We start from the raw sequence: 16,495 nt of genomic DNA, 5'->3' as shown, positions 1-16,495 counted from the left end.
CTGACAGCACAGGAAGACAGGGCCTAGGGTTTTGGTCAGTTATTCACTGAGATTTTCTTCTACTGCTCTGGGAGAGGAGTCCTTCCCCTGTGAGACTGTGGGGTCCCTCCCACAGGAGACAGTTCTCCATGAACTTCTCTGGCATAGGTCCACTCTCACAAGCAGCAGTCCTCCCATACCGCATCTGCTGCAACGTGAGCCCCTCCCACAGGCAGACAGTCCTCCCAAAACTGCTGTAACATGGGTCTCTCTTTCCATGGGCTGCAGCCCTCCAAGGACAGGCTGCTCTGCAGTAATCCGTGGTTTCCCTGGGCCTTATATGAGTTCGATTCGGCTAGCTTAAGACTCTAGCCCACACGGACCCACATAGACGAAAGTAAAAGACGAGAGGCGCTCTTCTCCATGTGGGTGCAAGTATCCTGTTTATTGGCTTGGGGCAGGACACAGGTGATGGGTCACCCAGGTAAAAAAGAGAAGTTGTAACTCTCACACAGAAGGTTATATACCCTAGGGGGTGTGGGCGGGGGAGAGAGAGAACTGGAGCCAATGGGATGCCATTGGGGAGGGGCGAAGTACCTGTGGGACAGACCAGGTGTGTATAACGGGGGGGGGGGGGCGGTGAGGGGGAGACCATGCGATGAGGGAGAGGGAAAACCCATCTACTTGACCCAACATGCTCAGTAGATATTGCCCATCACTAGTGCAACAACTAAATAAACTATTTAGTGCAATACAACACTGCTCCAGCCTGGAAGCAGGGGGCCCCTTTCTCCACGGGGTCTCCCACTGGATCACAGCCTCCTCCAGGCATTCACCCACTCTGGCATGGGCACTTCCCCCATGGGCTGCAGGTGGATCTCTTCATCCCCAGTGGACCCATGGGCTTCAGGGGGACAACCTGCTTCACCATGGACTTCACCACGGCCTGCAGAGGAATCTAGGCTCTGGCACCTGGAGCACCTTCTCCCCCTCCTTCTCCACTGACCTTGGTGTTGCCATTTTTTTTTCCCTCACATATTCTCACCTCCTCCTCTTCTCTGACTAGAAGCAAAACCTGTGTGATTTTGTTTTGATTTTCTTCTTAAATATGTCATCACAGAGGTGTTACCAGCCTCTCTCCTTGGCCCAGTTTTAGCCAGCAGCATGTCCATTTTCAGGGCCATCAGCCATTGGCTCTGCCAGTCATGGTGGGAAGCTTCCAGCAGCTTCCCACAAGAGCCATCGTTGTGGCCCCCCTGCTACCAGAAACCAGGCCATGCCAAGCCAATATACTTGGTAATGATCATGTGGAAAAATAAGTTGTAATTCAAAAGTACAGTATTTTTTTTTACCTTACATGATTTTATTTGCTAAGCAGTTAATTTTGAACCATGCATGTTTTACATATTTACTGTTGCTTGGAAAATGTTTAGATGTGAAGCTCTGAAGAGTGAGAGTTTCACAACACATGTTCCTAACTCTAATTAGTTTTAGTTTTAGAATAATTGCATTGGATCAGCCAGTTCAGTTTCAGATTATGAATTAAGATTGTGTCCTGGTTTTAGCTGGGATAGAGCTCATTTTCTTTTCAGTAGCTGGTAGAGTGCTATCTTTTGGATTTAGTTTGAGAATAATGTTGATAATACATATGGTTGTTGCTGAACACTGCTTACGCTGAGTCAAGGGCTTTTCAGTGTCTCATGCTCTGTCAGTATGGAGCTGCACAAGAAGCAGGGATGGACCATAGCCAGGATAGCTGATCCAAGCTGGCCAAAAGGATATTCCATACCATAAAACATTGTGCCCAGTGTATAAACTGAGGGAGTTACCCAGAAGGTGATTGCAGTTCAGAGATGGGTTTGTGGGTTTGGTATCAGTCAGAGGGTGCTGAGCAATTGTATTGAGCATCACTTGTTTTTCGTGGGTTTTCTCTCTCTCTCTGTCTTTATTGTTATTATTATATTTTACTTTTCTTCAACTATTAAATTGTTCTTATCTAACTCATGAGTTTTACTTTCTGTTTTTCTGATTCTCTTCCCCATTCCACCAGGCTGTGTGGGGAATATAAACAAGCAACTGTGTGGTACTTAATTGCCAATTGGGGTTAAACCATGACACATTAATTTAGAATAATCAGGGTATTAAAAGATTTTTGAGAAGATGGGTGTTTGAAGTAGTACACATCCTGCAACATGTAGTGTAACAAGATGAAGTTAACTATGTATTGATGCCCAGGAGTTTAAAGGGATAGATGGAGGGTGAGGACTGGTAGGTTGTGGGACAGGGCAGAATCGATATTAAGAGGTGGCTGTCTTTATATGACTCTACAGCTGGGTGCTGATTTTTGCTTTAGAAGGCTTGCATTTTGCTTTCATACGTATATTAATGCACTTGCCTGCCCTATGCAGGAACACATACATAAGTTCTTAGGAAAAAAATATCATGTAAAGTGAAATGTGTACATTCCAGTGGGAACAACTGACAGATAAGTTGTGTGCAACAGTATTACATACAAATCAGATTAATTACTTTTACTGTCTATCCTTCAGGGAAAAACCCATCTTCAGCACCCAAGCTCATGTCTTCCAGATTGATCCAAACACTAAGAAGAACTGGGTTCCCACCAGCAAGCATGCCGTTACTGTATCCTACTTCTATGACAGCACAAGAAATGTCTACAGGATAATCAGTTTAGATGGCTCAAAGGTAAGCTTTATTTTTGAGAATTTGCTTGCTGATTGACTTTTATATTTTCCAGTCTAATGTCCTTCAGGTATCTTTTGAGATGCTTTTGTTCAGTAACATTATGGAAATGTTAAAATGGTTGCATTGCTTCATTATAAATTTTAGGTGTTTATTGAAAAATACTATTTTCCTTGCATTCGTATTTACTTTGATAAATCTTTTGCTGAATTTAAGCAATGACCTGTTACTTAATTAATATACTGAGCAGTCTAAGAAAGTATTCCCCCTGAGATGCACTAAAAAGTACAAATAGGGTTAAAATAACCTGTTTCCATCTCCTTATTTGTCCTGGTTTAGGGCAAATTTGGGAGAAAACTTCCAAAAGTGGCCCCCCAGAAAGCAAACCCACACGGCCCCTCCCCCCAACCACTTCAGGAAGAATTTCCTCAGAGAGAAGTGGAAGAAAACCTGTTTATTTAACAGTCAAAGCACTCCCCAGCACAAGAAATGAACAATAGCGGATGACAAAACTCATCTGTCGCTCTGAAGAGATGACAAATTCAGAAAATCTCTCCTGGGGGTGGTCGCTCTGTTATCAGTCCCTCCGGTGCTGGGAAAGGCTGCTGCCAAGAGTAGGCCTCGGCAGGCTGCTAAGTGCTAGCTCTCGGTGTTTCCCCGGGTCCCAGTCCAGAGGAGGTTCGAATGGTTCCAAAAAAAGGGAAAGAAAAACAGTCCAGGGAACTTCTCTGCCTCAGCTAGCTAAACTAACTAAAAAACAACTGAGCACTGTGTTCTGCCCTGTCCGTGCCCAGACACCACAGTGGAGGAGTGAGAGCAGGCTGATAACAAAACTCCGTGCTTCTTCTTCATGCTTACTTTGCTCTCAGAGCCAGTCTTGAAGGCACAGAATTTAATATCCAGCACAAACAGAACACCCGATTTGGGATACAAGCATCATAATGCCACCCTAGGACAACATTCAATACTGTTATCAATATCATTGGCTTCAGGATTATGAAAGATGCATTTAGAGCCCATAATCACTTAGTAAATCATAGAATCATATCACAGAATGGTTTGGATTGAAAGGGACCTTAAAGATCATCGAGTTTCAACCCCACTGCTCTGAGCGGAGACCTCTTCCACCCAGATCTCTGTTATATAATTTTCCAATTTTTGCTGAAGAGAATGTGGTGATTCCCTCCTAATAAAGCTTTCCATGGTAAGCTTTTATCAAAACTCAGTTGGGGTTTTTTTTTTTATTGGCTTGTTTTTTGTTTGTTTTTTTTTAATTAGGAAAGATAATGTCCTGGTTTGAGAGGAAGCGAGTTTTTTGGAATGCTGTGGTCAAACCAATAGGTGCTCAGATTTGAATATTGGCACCTGGTGTGGCCACTGAGGACATGGATATGCCTCTGAGAACACAGGGGGGTTAAAAGCTGAGAACTCCAAGGGGGAAGCTCTCTTGGGTTCCATCTGTGAAAGAGGTCAGACCTCCCCTGCCCAGATGCAGCCTGGGCGGGGTAGGGGAAGACATGCGGCCAGATGAGGTAGGCCGGGGCCTTGGAAAGAGAAGGGAGGTGAAGGCTCCTGCAAGATAGAAGGGTGGAGGAACCTTGAGAGACATTGGGCAGCCCCCCCCTACCCCTGAGGGAGAGAGGGAACCTGTGCCTGTGCTGGTGCTACCTTGAAATTTGATAGCACGGCCTGGCTGAGAAGGAGGGGGGGGGTGCAGTGAGAAGGTGCCCGCCAGGGCCAGCGTGGGAGTTCTGGACAGGCAGAGCCTGATATTTTAACCCTTTCCTTGTGTTAGTGTTCAGAAACACATAATCACAAAAAATGATTATATGCAGGTGCTTTTATTGAAGAGCTCTGGGTGTCAGGGGTACAAACCCAAATCTGACTCCGACTATACATTCTAGATGAACATGTTTTTATATTCCACCGTTATATAACTTTCATGTTATTAAACTTATATTGTTCTATTGTATACAGAGATTTCAGCCAAGCATAGCCCCCCTTAGATTTCCAACATAATTTCTCATGATTCCTATTATGATTATACAATAAATATATTTAATTACTAAACAATCATCACATCTAACAATTAAATCATTTATCATACTGCTCACGCAGGTGCAACACAAAGCCTAACATTTCAGAGTCTATTTTAACATTTTCCCAGGGCCCCACTATCACTTGGATGATGGAAACCTTACAAATGCCGATTCCTCCTGGAACTGAATGAGAAGAGAGATAGAGATAGAATAGCAGGAAATGGGCGATTGTGATGCAAGTTTGTGCAAGTGAAAGCTGTCCGAGAGAAGCTGAGAAGAATTCTAGGTGGGAGAAGATTATGGAGTGGCCTTTGGCTGGACTTTTCTTGTATAGCTTGAGACAGAACCATTTTTCCTATGACACAGAGACTGCATTTAGGGGGAGGCAATGGCTCAAAGCCTAGAAAGTGCAGTGTTGTGATGTGAAGGAGTGTATGAACAGAGATGACGGGTGAGGAGGGTGGTTAGTGCCCTCAATCTTCAGTGATGGAGAAGATCTCTGTTCTCGAGACCCCTCAGCCCCAGGGGGTGAAATTTGGGGGGGGACAGGTGTCCCAAAAATGAGAGACTGTGCTCTTTTTGGAAGCGGGCATAGCATCCTTAAAAGGAAAACCCTAGAAGCAGCTCTGGTCCATGCGCAGTGGTGAGAGCATTGGGCATGGAAGGAAGATGTCACAATGGCAAATGTTCTCCAGGCGGTGCCACGAGTGAGATGGAAACACAAGAGGTCTCAACTGTGTTTCCAGGGGAAGCCTATGGTACGAGAGGGACTCCTCTTTTTTGAGGAACTGAGAATTGATTATCTGAAGGGTGGTGATGGACTGAGAGTTAGTGATTGGAGGGGTGGTAACTGAATTGAGAATCCAAGGTTTTGTCCTACTGTGATGTATTGGTAATTTGGTGGGGGGGGGGGAAGGAGGAATGTTTTTGGAAGGTTTTCATTCTGAGTTCTGTGTGTGTTTCTTTTTACATATAGTTGTAGGGTAATAAAGTTTTTTTTTCTTTTATTCCTAAATTGGAGCCTGCTTTGCTCTATTCCTGGTCACATCTCACAGCAGTCACTAGGGAAAATGTATTTTCATGGGGGCACTGGCATTGCACCAGGGTCAAACCATGACAGATAATGTGTTGAGCTGCTATTGTAAGAAACCTTGTTTAAGAAATTAATTTAGAAGACTGGGAGAAAATATTTGACTATTTCTTAGGTTCAAAGTCAAGTGTGTATAAAACCAGTATCTTTACAAATGACATGTCAGAAATTTCTCCAGTAAGGACATTAATGTACACAGTGTAATCACATAATCCTTTCAGGAAACTTTAATTTTTAACTTATGGAGATGTGTCAATTCACAATGGTTGGAACTAAAATACTTTCTTAGACCCTAGTGGTATTCACAGAGATTTCTTGGCTATTTATTCAGAACTGAAAAGCATTAATTTGCTAAATTTGCATGTGGCTGTTCAGTTGCAGTGGCTCAGATGCTGAGCAGAAAGACAGTAAGTTGTGGCAACTCATGTATATGTCTACTCAGTGTGCAGTAAATAAAGTCTGAGAGTGTATTGGATTTGTGTGGCAAGATTTTGGGGGTGGGGGTGATTTGTGGAAAGAAAAAAAAGTCCACAACTATGTAAAAGTTGTAAAGCCAGTATGTTTATTACAGCTCTGGATGCACATGGGGATCTCTGGATGCATGTGGGGATCCTTGTCCACTTAAAGGACATGCGCACCCCTGAGAACTCCCGATCCTTTTTTATTCCCCTTACTGATACATATGCATAGAATTTCACAATAGGTTCAAACATATTCATTTTACTGGTTTTCCCCTTACACTTGCAGCTAATTTTTTTTTAAATTAGTGTCATGGTTTGAGCCTGGCGCAATGCCAGTGCCCCCATGAGAATACCTCTTTCCCTGGTATCTACTGTGAGATGTGATCAGAGACAGAGCAGAGCAGGCTCCAACTTAAGAAGGAAAGAAAAAAAACTTTATTAACCCAAAACTACAAGGAAAAACACACAAAACACAGGATGAAAACCTTCCAAATTTCCTCCTCCTCCCCCCACCAAATTTCTAATTCCGTTACCACCCTTTAGATCACTCGCTCTCAGTCCATCACCACCCTTTAGATAATCAATTCTCAATTCCTCGAGAAGAGAGGAGTCCCTCTTGCACCACAGACTTCCCCAGGAAACACAGTTGAAACCTCTTGTGTTCCCGTGTCACGTGTGGCACCGCCCAGAGAACATTTGCCATTGTGACCTCTTCCTTCCATGTCCAGTGCTCTCACCACTGTGCATGGACCAGAGCTGCTTCTAGGGTTTTTCCCTTTAAGGATGCTTTGTCCAGTTCCAAAAAGAGCACAGTCCCTCTCCTTTTGGGACACCTGTCTCCCCCAAATTTCACCCCCTGGGGCTGAGGGGTCTCTTGAACAGAGATCATCTTCCTCTTCTTCTTCGAAGACGGAGGGCACCACCACCACCCTCCTCACCTGTCGTCTCTGTTCACACATTTTCACATCACTGCACTCTCCTGGCTCTGAGCCATTGCCTCCCCCTAGAATGCAGTCTCTGTGTCACAGGAACTCAAGGGTTCTGCCATGGCTATTCAAGAAAAAGTCCAGCCAAAGGCCACTCCATCATCTCCTCCCACCTAGGATTCTTCTCAACTTCTCTCAATGTCTTTCACTTGCCCATTTTCTTGCTATCCCACTCTATCTCATCAACTTCAGGAAGAATCAGCATTTGCAAGGTTTCCATCATCCCAAGAAGGGTTAAAAGTCCCAGGCTCTGCTGGTTTGGTTCATGAACTCCCACGGCTGGCTGCCCTGCTGGGCACCCCCCCCCTTCTCCTTCACGCCAGCCGCGCTATCACAGGCACAGGCTGCTCTCTCTTTCTCTCTCCCTCCGCAGGGGGGAATGGGGGATGGCTGCCCGAAGCCTTGCAGTGCAGTGCTCCTCCACCCTTCAGCCCAGGCCTGGCCTACCTCCCTCCAGCCGCATGGCTCCCCTCCCCCTGCCCAGCTCGGAGCCAGGCAGGGGAAGGTCTGCTCTCTTCCAAGACCGAAACCCAAAGAGAGTTTCCTCCTGGGAGTTCACAGCTTTTAACCCCCTGTGTTCTCAGAGGCATATCCATGCCCTCAGTGGACAAACCAGGTGCCAATATTAAAATCTGAACACCGATTGGCGTGACCACACCATCCCAAAAAAAAACCTCATTTCCTCTCAAACCACAACAATTAGAAAGTACAGAAAGAACTCCTGAGTCATCTTGCCCTGTCTCCCCAGCCTCAGCTTTGGTTTTTGTCTAAGTTCAAGGGGTCCCTCTTATCTCTTTTTTGCATTTTTCCTTCAGCTGAGGCAGTTTTTTTTAAACAGTACATTTCACCTAAATCTGAAATGGATTTCTGTGAGATTCACATTCTCTGAACTTGAGAGAAGCAGAGAAAATAATGATCAAAACAATTCTTGTCTCATTTGCTGCACCTGTGTTGTTCACAAGTGGAAGGCATTGTGGAAGATTGTTTACCTGAAGGGAATTGGTAATTGGATTCTGGTGTGAGTGTTTTGATTCACTGACCAATTGAATCCCTGTGTGTGTCAGGACTGTGAGCTGACAGTCATGAAATGTAGGGCAGTTGAGTGCTTGGCAGATTCAGTTTAGATGTAATGTAATATAGCATAATATAGTATAGAATAATATAGTATAATAAAGTAGCCTTATCAGCCTTCTGATAAGATGGAGTCCTCCTCATAATTTCTCCCGGACATTGGGCAAAAATATCACCTATAGATTTCCCCCCTGGTAAATTTCCACTCTGTTTCAGGGGGGCTACAGAAGTGATTTCTATGAAAAGTTGTTAGAAGCTTCCCCCGGCTCAAATAAAGTCAATGCCAGCTGGCTCCAAGATGGACCCACTGCTGGCCAAGGCTGAGCCAGTCAGTGACAGTGCACCTTTGTGGCAACATATTCAAGAAGCGGGGGAAAAAACCCCTGGCAACTTCAGCTGAAGAGAGGAGAGGGCCCCAAGATGGCACCCTCCACAGACAACTGTGTGTGGAGAGAAAAAACCAAAGATGGCAGCAGCCCTCTCCACTCTTCCCACTACATGTGGAGAAAGAGAACAAAGAGAGAAAAAAGAAAACCCAATGCAGAAAACTGAACATCCGCAAATACAAAAATCTCCCTCTTCCCCCAAACAATAACCAACAGGGAACAAGGACAAAACAAAAAGAAAACCTGGAGTCCAAAACCAGTGAAATGCCCCTCTAATCTCTCTGGTGGCAGCAGCTCTGATGAGAAAGGCAGCAGAAACACTCCAGCAGCTGGAACTCAGTCAGCAGCTGGAACTCATGGAGGGACTTCACCTTTCCCTTGGCAGAAGCAGCAGGCAGCTGGCTGGAGTGACTTCAACTCTGTGCCTTCCTGCTTTGACCTGGCACTGCTGGCTGGTTGAAACAACCATATGGAGCAAGGCTGCTCAATTCTTTTCAGTGCAATGTCACGGCTGTAGACAGGTGTTTGTGGCATTTACCTTGGAGCAGTCTAGGACCGTGAAACACAACCTCTTGGAAAACCCACCTGAAGTAACTCCCTTGGGAAAAAAACAAAAGAAAACCAAGGGGAGCCTCTGCCTGTGCTGTCTCAGCTCTCTCTCTTTCTGCAAGAACAAAAGGAAAAGAGCAAGAGGCAAGAGCCCGATGCCTGAGCAACCACAATATTTAAAAGACTTGTACCTGCTGTCCCCGCAGTTCCATTTCGGCCCCTGAGTCTTAAAAAGGCAGTAACAATTTTGGGCACAGATAGATATGTAATACAATAGCATTTTGGGCTACCCAGGACATTATCCTCCCCCCCTTATTCCATATCATCTCCCTAATGCCCAAATTATTATCTTTCAGCTATACAAATATATACATATAGCTATATACAAATGCAATTATTATTTCAGTAGCCACTGACCATCCCCCAGGATATGGATTGAGATAATTTGGTTCATGACCAGTATAATGGGAGCGGTCCATTCTCATTGTCCATGGTATTTATGACATGCAGTGAATAAGGCCCTGAAAACTGGCTTGATGACCCTCTTAAAAGGGTTTACAGTTTTTTATGCACCCTGAGTTAGACGCATGGGAGAAATACCAACAAGATATTCTCAAGAGGACAAAACAACAAAAAACCTTTGCTGGCAACTTCAGAAAATCAGAGAATTTTGGTAAAAGTTTAGAGCAGTATTCAATCAACATAAAACATTTCACAAAGCACTAACTCAATCCATTCAATTTAGCAAACTCCAAGCCCATAAAACCTTAAGTTACTAAAAACTCTGAGAATAGAGAATTAGAAGAAGGAGAAGAAAAAGAGAAAGAAAAGACATGGAAAAGAATGAATATAGCTACCATTCCTAGGTTGCATTAGTGTCTCAGCTGATTTATAATCCAAGGAAAGGTAGGGTCAGGACCTGCTCTCCTGATGTTCAGGGTTATGTACCTTTTGACTTTCCTGGGCTCTTCCTGCAGGTGGGACTTCTGGTCATCTGGCCACTCTGGGGCTAGATTGCAGCTTCAGGGGTGGAGTGGGGAGCATTGCCTCCAGTGTGCCAGGGATTGGTGGCCAGGGCAGGGGTTGGGAAATAGGCCTGGGGGGATGGGGTGTGGGGAGCAGTGCATTGCCTCACCAGAGCAAGACCTGACCTGCCCCTTCCCCTACACATGCACCTGAAATGTTTCGAACCAGCAATCCGTCCAGTGTCTCACACAGTGTAGTAGTGTGTTTTAATACTTTGTAATACTTTGTAATAATTCTGGTTTTATATCCCTGTATTTTTCCCAAATGGTTTACCCCAGATTGTACCCCCTCCCTCTACCTGTGTAATCCCGTTCCTTTGCTGAGATCATCCCCAAATCCCCACCCTGGCTCTCTGTCAGTTACTCAGCATCCCATCCCCTCCATCTAGAACTTTTGGTCTAGGATATCAAGTGATTATCTAGAGGCTAGGAGTCACCCCCCAAGTGTTTCTCCATACACTGACCTAAATGTCCATTTCTCAGTATCCATACCTTAATTTTTCTTATTGGTTAGTAAATGTTATCTACTTTAGGTTTCCACCTCCCTTTAAATGTAACCTTGGCACCTCTCCCGGGGCTCTCAGCAGGAGGCCCCCTGAGATGTAGGGGCTCCCCGGAGCTTCTGAATAAAACCTTGGATTAACCCCCGCTAAGCGTCGGCCCTTTTATCCTCGACTGATGTCTCTAGTGTCTCTTCTGCTGCAAAGGTGACTGGCCTAGCTGCCTTCACTACCCTTGGGGCACAAGAGAGTGTCTCCCTGCTGTCTGCCTAGTCGGGGCTGGCCAGGGTTCCTGAGGGGCTTCCAGAGAGATGGAGACAACTTGGCGACCATAATGGGGGCCTGAGAACACCTTTGGATCTCATGGACAGGGTTCGGACATTCTTTCAGACTGTTCACCAAAGCCCTTGGCTGGCAAGTTACCTCAGTGAGAACACACTCAGTTTTAATGAGTTGCTCTTCTGCGGACGAGACTGGTAGCTCTTTATACACCCCAAGAGTCAGTTCCAGGTACAAGACATCATACCAGGATCCCCCTCTTTCCTGTTCTACAGCTGGATTGGTAAGTTTAACTTTTTCTTGTTTTTTTTCCCCTTTTTCAGGAGGGGGGGGTGTTTTCCTGCCTTTGTTTTTACGGCTCACCACAGAGTGCCAAGTTTTTTCTATTTTTGGCAGGCTGCCAGCTGCAGGCGTTTTTGTCTTTTCTCTCCCCTGTTGTGGTGCGGGTTCAGTTTCCATTTGTATTGTTTTCCCCGTTGGTGTTGTTCCTCCCATTTTATAATGTTCTCCCCATTTGCATCCTAACCTATGGTTGATGGTTCAGCCCTGGTTTCCCCCTCTCCCTGAGTTGGTTCCCTCCGTTCTGGGAAGGCTGCCAAGCCCTGGTCGCCACCCCCGGTCCCTTACAACCACCCCCACTGTTACATTTTCCCCTCCTCCAGAGCCCTGTCCATCTCCTGAAACCCCGCCCATCCTTCCAGAAACTTCCCCCTTTTCCCGAGGGTGATTGGGCAAGAGCTCCGAGCCCCTCCCTGACTCATGTACCATTAGTTCTTGTCCATGTCAGTTATATTCAATTCCCCTCTTTAGTTTTCCCCCATTGGTTCTTGTACTGTATCAATACCTATGTTCCACCCCCTTTATATACTGCTGTTATTCATTGCTCTTCGCCTTTTCTCGCCTGGATCCCCTGGAGTCAATAAAACCTCTGGACTGCACCAGCCGAGTCTAGGTCCTCTTTTCTCTTGACCTTCTCCACTTTTGCCGCTCCTCTCGATACTGCTGCCCTGTCGAAGGTGCTGCCTGACGCCCCGGCGCATTAAGGCAGTGCCCCCCGCTGTCAGCTGCTGCAAGTGCTCTCAGCTAGCCGGCGCCGCCTCCTCCTCGCTCTCAGGGGAGTAGAGTGCACTCGACGCAGCAGCGCGGCACTCCTCCCCCCTTCTACCTGGGTTGGTGAAAGTTATTTGAGATACAAAACTTTAAATCACAGCCACAATGGGTGTTAGGCTTTCTGTATCTCATAAAGGTGTCTATTACCATCTTTTAGATTTTCTTAGGAGTGAGGAAATCTGATTTTGAAAAAGAGATGTTAAACAATTTGTTAGATGGCTTTTCCTTCATTTCCCCAATGTATCAGCTGAAAATATTCATGTCTTGGCATTCTGGGACAAAATTGGCAATAAGATATTGAGAGCAGGGAAGTCAGGTGATAAATCTCTGTCAAAATTTGCTTTTTTTAGCTATGCAGATCAGAAATATTGTAAAATCCAAATCAGAAATGCAGGAACAGCCATCCGGAAGCAATTTGAACGCCTCTGCTTCCCAGAAACCCAATCCACCCCCCTCCCCAAGTTATGTTCTAACCTCCTAGCCCTTTTTCCTCACCCTCAGCCCCGAGACAGGGCAATCTGAAGAAAGCTACACCTCCTAGCTTTCCTCAGAAGCTCCCAGTCTCTAATCCGGAGAGTTCTGGCCAAACTCCCCGGGATTCTACCTTTCCCCATACTACCCCAGTTTGCAATACCCCGTCCCGAAAAGCTTCAGCTCATTTTGAGCCTCCCAATCCACCTCCAGAGGCTTCCCCAGAGGTCCAAGATGGCTGTGGCCAAATGGTAGATCCTGTGTCTTCTTCTTCTCCCTATAATCCCTTTCACTTGTCCAACCCATTCTAGTCGAAAAACCCCTCCCCTGAAACCCTCCCTCCTAGTACCCTTCCTCCTTCTCCGGCTCCACCCCCCTCCACCCCCTCAGGGGCATGCCCATCAGCTGTCCCCTCCCTTCGCCCTTCCCACACCCAGCCCTCCAGCTCCCACATCAGGGAAACTGGAGATGCAGGGCCTGTGAGCCAGAACCTGGAAACAACAACACCAGTCCTCTCTGCAGCTCCTGTATCATACATATCAGATTTGAGAGGCGGAATTCAGCTGCATTGGACTCCTTTTTCCTTTCAATCTACCAAAGAACTAGTCAAAGCCCAAAAAGCATTTGATAGAAAAAGTGAATATTTCAGAGGACTTCTTAAAGCTACGCTTTCTGCTAATGCCTTAACCCACGCTGAAATCAAACAGCTTTTTCCCTGCCTCTTATCCCCAACTGAGTACCTCTTGTGGGAAGCAGCATGGAAAAAAGAAGTGAGAGCCAGTTTACCAGCTCTGTGGGCTGATAAAGTCACTGCCACTGATGCTTATGGTAACATAATATCAGTAGACCATCTCTGTGGACAAGGGGAGTGGGAGGACGGAGCAAGTCAAGCAGAGGGCATTCCTAGAAAGGCTCTCAAAGAAAGTCTTAAGGCAGCTGAGAAAGCTTTCTTCGGGTTACGTCCTGATGTTCCATTTGAGAGCTATTTGAAAATAACACAATCTTCATCTGAGTCCTTTTTGAGTTTTGTGGAAAGGTTGAGAAAAGCTGTGGACTTGAAAATTCAGAATGAAGGAGCCAGGATTGAAGTCCTTACCGAAATTGCTAAGCAAAATGCCAATGAAAAGTGTAAAGCTGCCATCCTGAGCTTGCCCCTTGATTCAACACCAACACTACAAGCAATGCTAGAAGTGTGTGCAAGGAAAGTTACCATCACCCCTGCTGATCAGGATGAGAGACCGAAACCACTGAGGAGGATTGCAGCTGCTGATGCCCCTGATCCACCATCCACCAGCCAGCTTCAGCGTGTCATGTTGTCACAGGAGAAAATCTCCAACTCTAACCAACCCTGCCACCTTTGTGGGAAATTAGGGCATTGGATGCCCAACTGCCCTCTGAAAAAGCAGTTTTTAGATTTTAAATACAATAAGCTTAAAGATCAGAATTCCCCAAAAGAGAACCTTCCAAAAAACTAGATGAAGAGCACAATTCTAACCACCAATTCTCCCCATAACACTTTCAGATTGGCACTGACAGAGCCTCTGCATCTCAAGGACACTAACTGGCATTTCATAACTGTTAACCCTGAACAGCCAGGTACTTGGACACAGCTTTGCCAGAAATGTCACAGAAAGTATGTCGTCCTTGGGGACACAAAACACACATCTCAGGAAATTAACATTCCTCCAGGTCTCATATCATCAGACCCGAAGCAGTTTGTCATTTGGCTCCACTGTGCTCACCCACCCATGTACCCACCCAAAGGCCAAATAATAGCCCAAGCCGTCCCAGTGCCTGAGCCTCCATGGGACCAGGAGCAGGCAGACACCCTCTGAAATAAACTCCATCCCAATGTCTGCTGGACTCATACTGGGAAGAGAAAAACCCAAGTTATCATGTGGGTTGCACCGGGATGGGGGGTACAAATCTATGCAAGGATTTCTAGATATTGTAGCAGATGTTACAATCATTCCCTCCAGGGAGTGGCCGTCACATTGGGAATTGCAAAATGTGGCAGGACACGTGCAAGGTGTAGGGGGAATCCAATTAGCAAAACAATCAAAAAGCATCATCCAAACTGAGGGACCGAATGGCAAAGCAGCTTCTAAGCAGCTTCTATATGCCCATTTGTTTTAGACTACACAGAACTCCTCTGGGGCAGAGATCTGATGGTCCAGTGGGGAACCACAATTGACATCCCAGAAACCCCACAGGTTTTTCGGGCAGCAGCCACTGAAGAGCACCCAACCCAAAAGCTGATTTGGAAAACTGATTCTCCAGTGTGAGTAGAACAGTGGCCGCTCAACAAAGAAAAATTAAAGGCGCTTGAACAGCTAGTAGACGAGCAGTTAAGAAAGGGTAACATCATGGAAACCACATCACCATGAACTCCCCTGTCTTTGTCATTAAAAAACCCAACAAAGACAAGCGGCAACTCCTCCATGACCTCCGTCAAATCAACAACATTATTGAGGACGTGGGCTCTCTCCAACCAGGGATGCCGTCACCAACCATGCTCCCACAGAATTGGAATTTAGCTGTGATTGACATCAAAGACTGTCTTTTTCAAATTCCTTTGCATCCTGAAGACGCCCGGTGTTTTTGCCTTCTCGGTTCCCACCAATAACCAAGAAGCCCCAATGAAGAGATACCAGTGGAAAGTACTCCTACAAGGTCTCAAAGTGAGTCCAGTGATTTGCGAGTGGTAGGTTTCTTCCTTGCTGTCCCCAGTCCGTGTAGCTGCAGGAGATTCCATCATCCTGCACTACATGGATGACATCCTGGTGCGTGCCCCAACCGATGACATGCTTACTCACACATGTGACCTGACAATCAATGCATTGGTTGCTGCAGGATTCGAGCTCCAGGAAGAAAAGATTCAAAAGATGCCACCTTGGAAGTACCTGGGTCTTGAAATTATAAAGCGGACCACTGTGCGGCAAAAATTAGCCATCAAGAACAACATCAAAACCTTAGCAGATCTCCATCAATTGTGTGGGTCTTTAAACTGGGTAAGACCTTGTCTAGGCATTTCCACCAAGGACCTAGCCCCCCTTTTCAATTTCTTGAAAGGGGGTCTGGAAGCCCCTCAGGAACCCCGGCCAGCCCCGACTCGGTAGACAGCGGGGGGGCAACCCCAACAGAGCCGACAGTGGGGAGACACTCTCTTGTGCCCCAAGGGTAGTGAAGGCAGCTAGGCTAGTTGCCTTTGCAGCAGAAGAGACACTAGAGACATCAGTCGAGGATAAAAGGGCCGACGCTTAGCGGGGGTTAATCCAAGGTTTTATTCAGAAGCTCCGGGGAGCCCCTACATCTCAGGGGGCCTCCTGCTGAGAGCCCCGGGAGAGGTGCCAAGGTTACATTTAAAGGGAGGTGGAAACCTAAAGTAGATAACATTTTACTAACCAATAAGAAAAATTAAGGTATGGATACTGAGAAATGGACATTTAGGTCAGTGTATGGAGAAACACTTGGGGGGTTGACTCCTAGCCTCTAGATAATCACTTGATATCCTAGACCAAAAGTTCTAGATGGAGGGGATGGGATGCTGAGTAACTGACAGAGAGCCAGGGTGGGGATTTGGGGATGATCTCAGCAAAGGAACGGGATTACACAGGTAGAGGGAGGGGGTACAATCTGGGGTAAACCATTTGGGAAAAATACAGGGATACAAAACCAAAATTATTACACAGTATAAAAACATACTACAACATCTCCATCTTTTCATTTAAATAAAAAGGGAGAGGCACTTAAGTCTAAAAAATTAAAACTCAGCTTGGGCTGATCTCAAGCATCAGCAAACCAAGGCTGTTTTCGGAACACTGCAGGGGTTCCTGTTTCTTCCTT

At 46.0% G+C, this 16,495-nt stretch overlaps 2 protein-coding genes across 3 annotated transcripts in view; one reads left to right on the top strand and one right to left on the bottom strand.

Annotated features, from left to right (window-relative positions):
* The window catches only part of LOC103824724 (DDB1- and CUL4-associated factor 12-like), an 830,860-nt gene that overhangs the window by 358,925 nt on the left and 455,440 nt on the right, over positions 1-16,495 (bottom strand). The window lies entirely within an intron of this gene.
* Positions 2,231-16,495, top strand: part of LOC127060959 (homer protein homolog 1-like) — a 71,630-nt gene continuing 57,365 nt past the window's right edge. The window contains exons 1-2 of the mRNA XM_050986302.1: positions 2,231-2,247; positions 2,529-2,685. Of these exons, the coding sequence (XP_050842259.1) occupies positions 2,231-2,247; positions 2,529-2,685 (174 nt within the window). The remainder of the gene's footprint in view (positions 2,248-2,528; positions 2,686-16,495) is intronic.

The sequence above is a fragment of the Serinus canaria genome, chromosome W (genome assembly GCF_022539315.1).
Source record: "Serinus canaria isolate serCan28SL12 chromosome W, serCan2020, whole genome shotgun sequence".
Taxonomy (NCBI): Eukaryota; Metazoa; Chordata; class Aves; order Passeriformes; family Fringillidae; genus Serinus; species Serinus canaria.
Note: the sequence above shows the minus strand (reverse complement) of the source record. Positions and strands in the feature narration are given on the sequence as shown.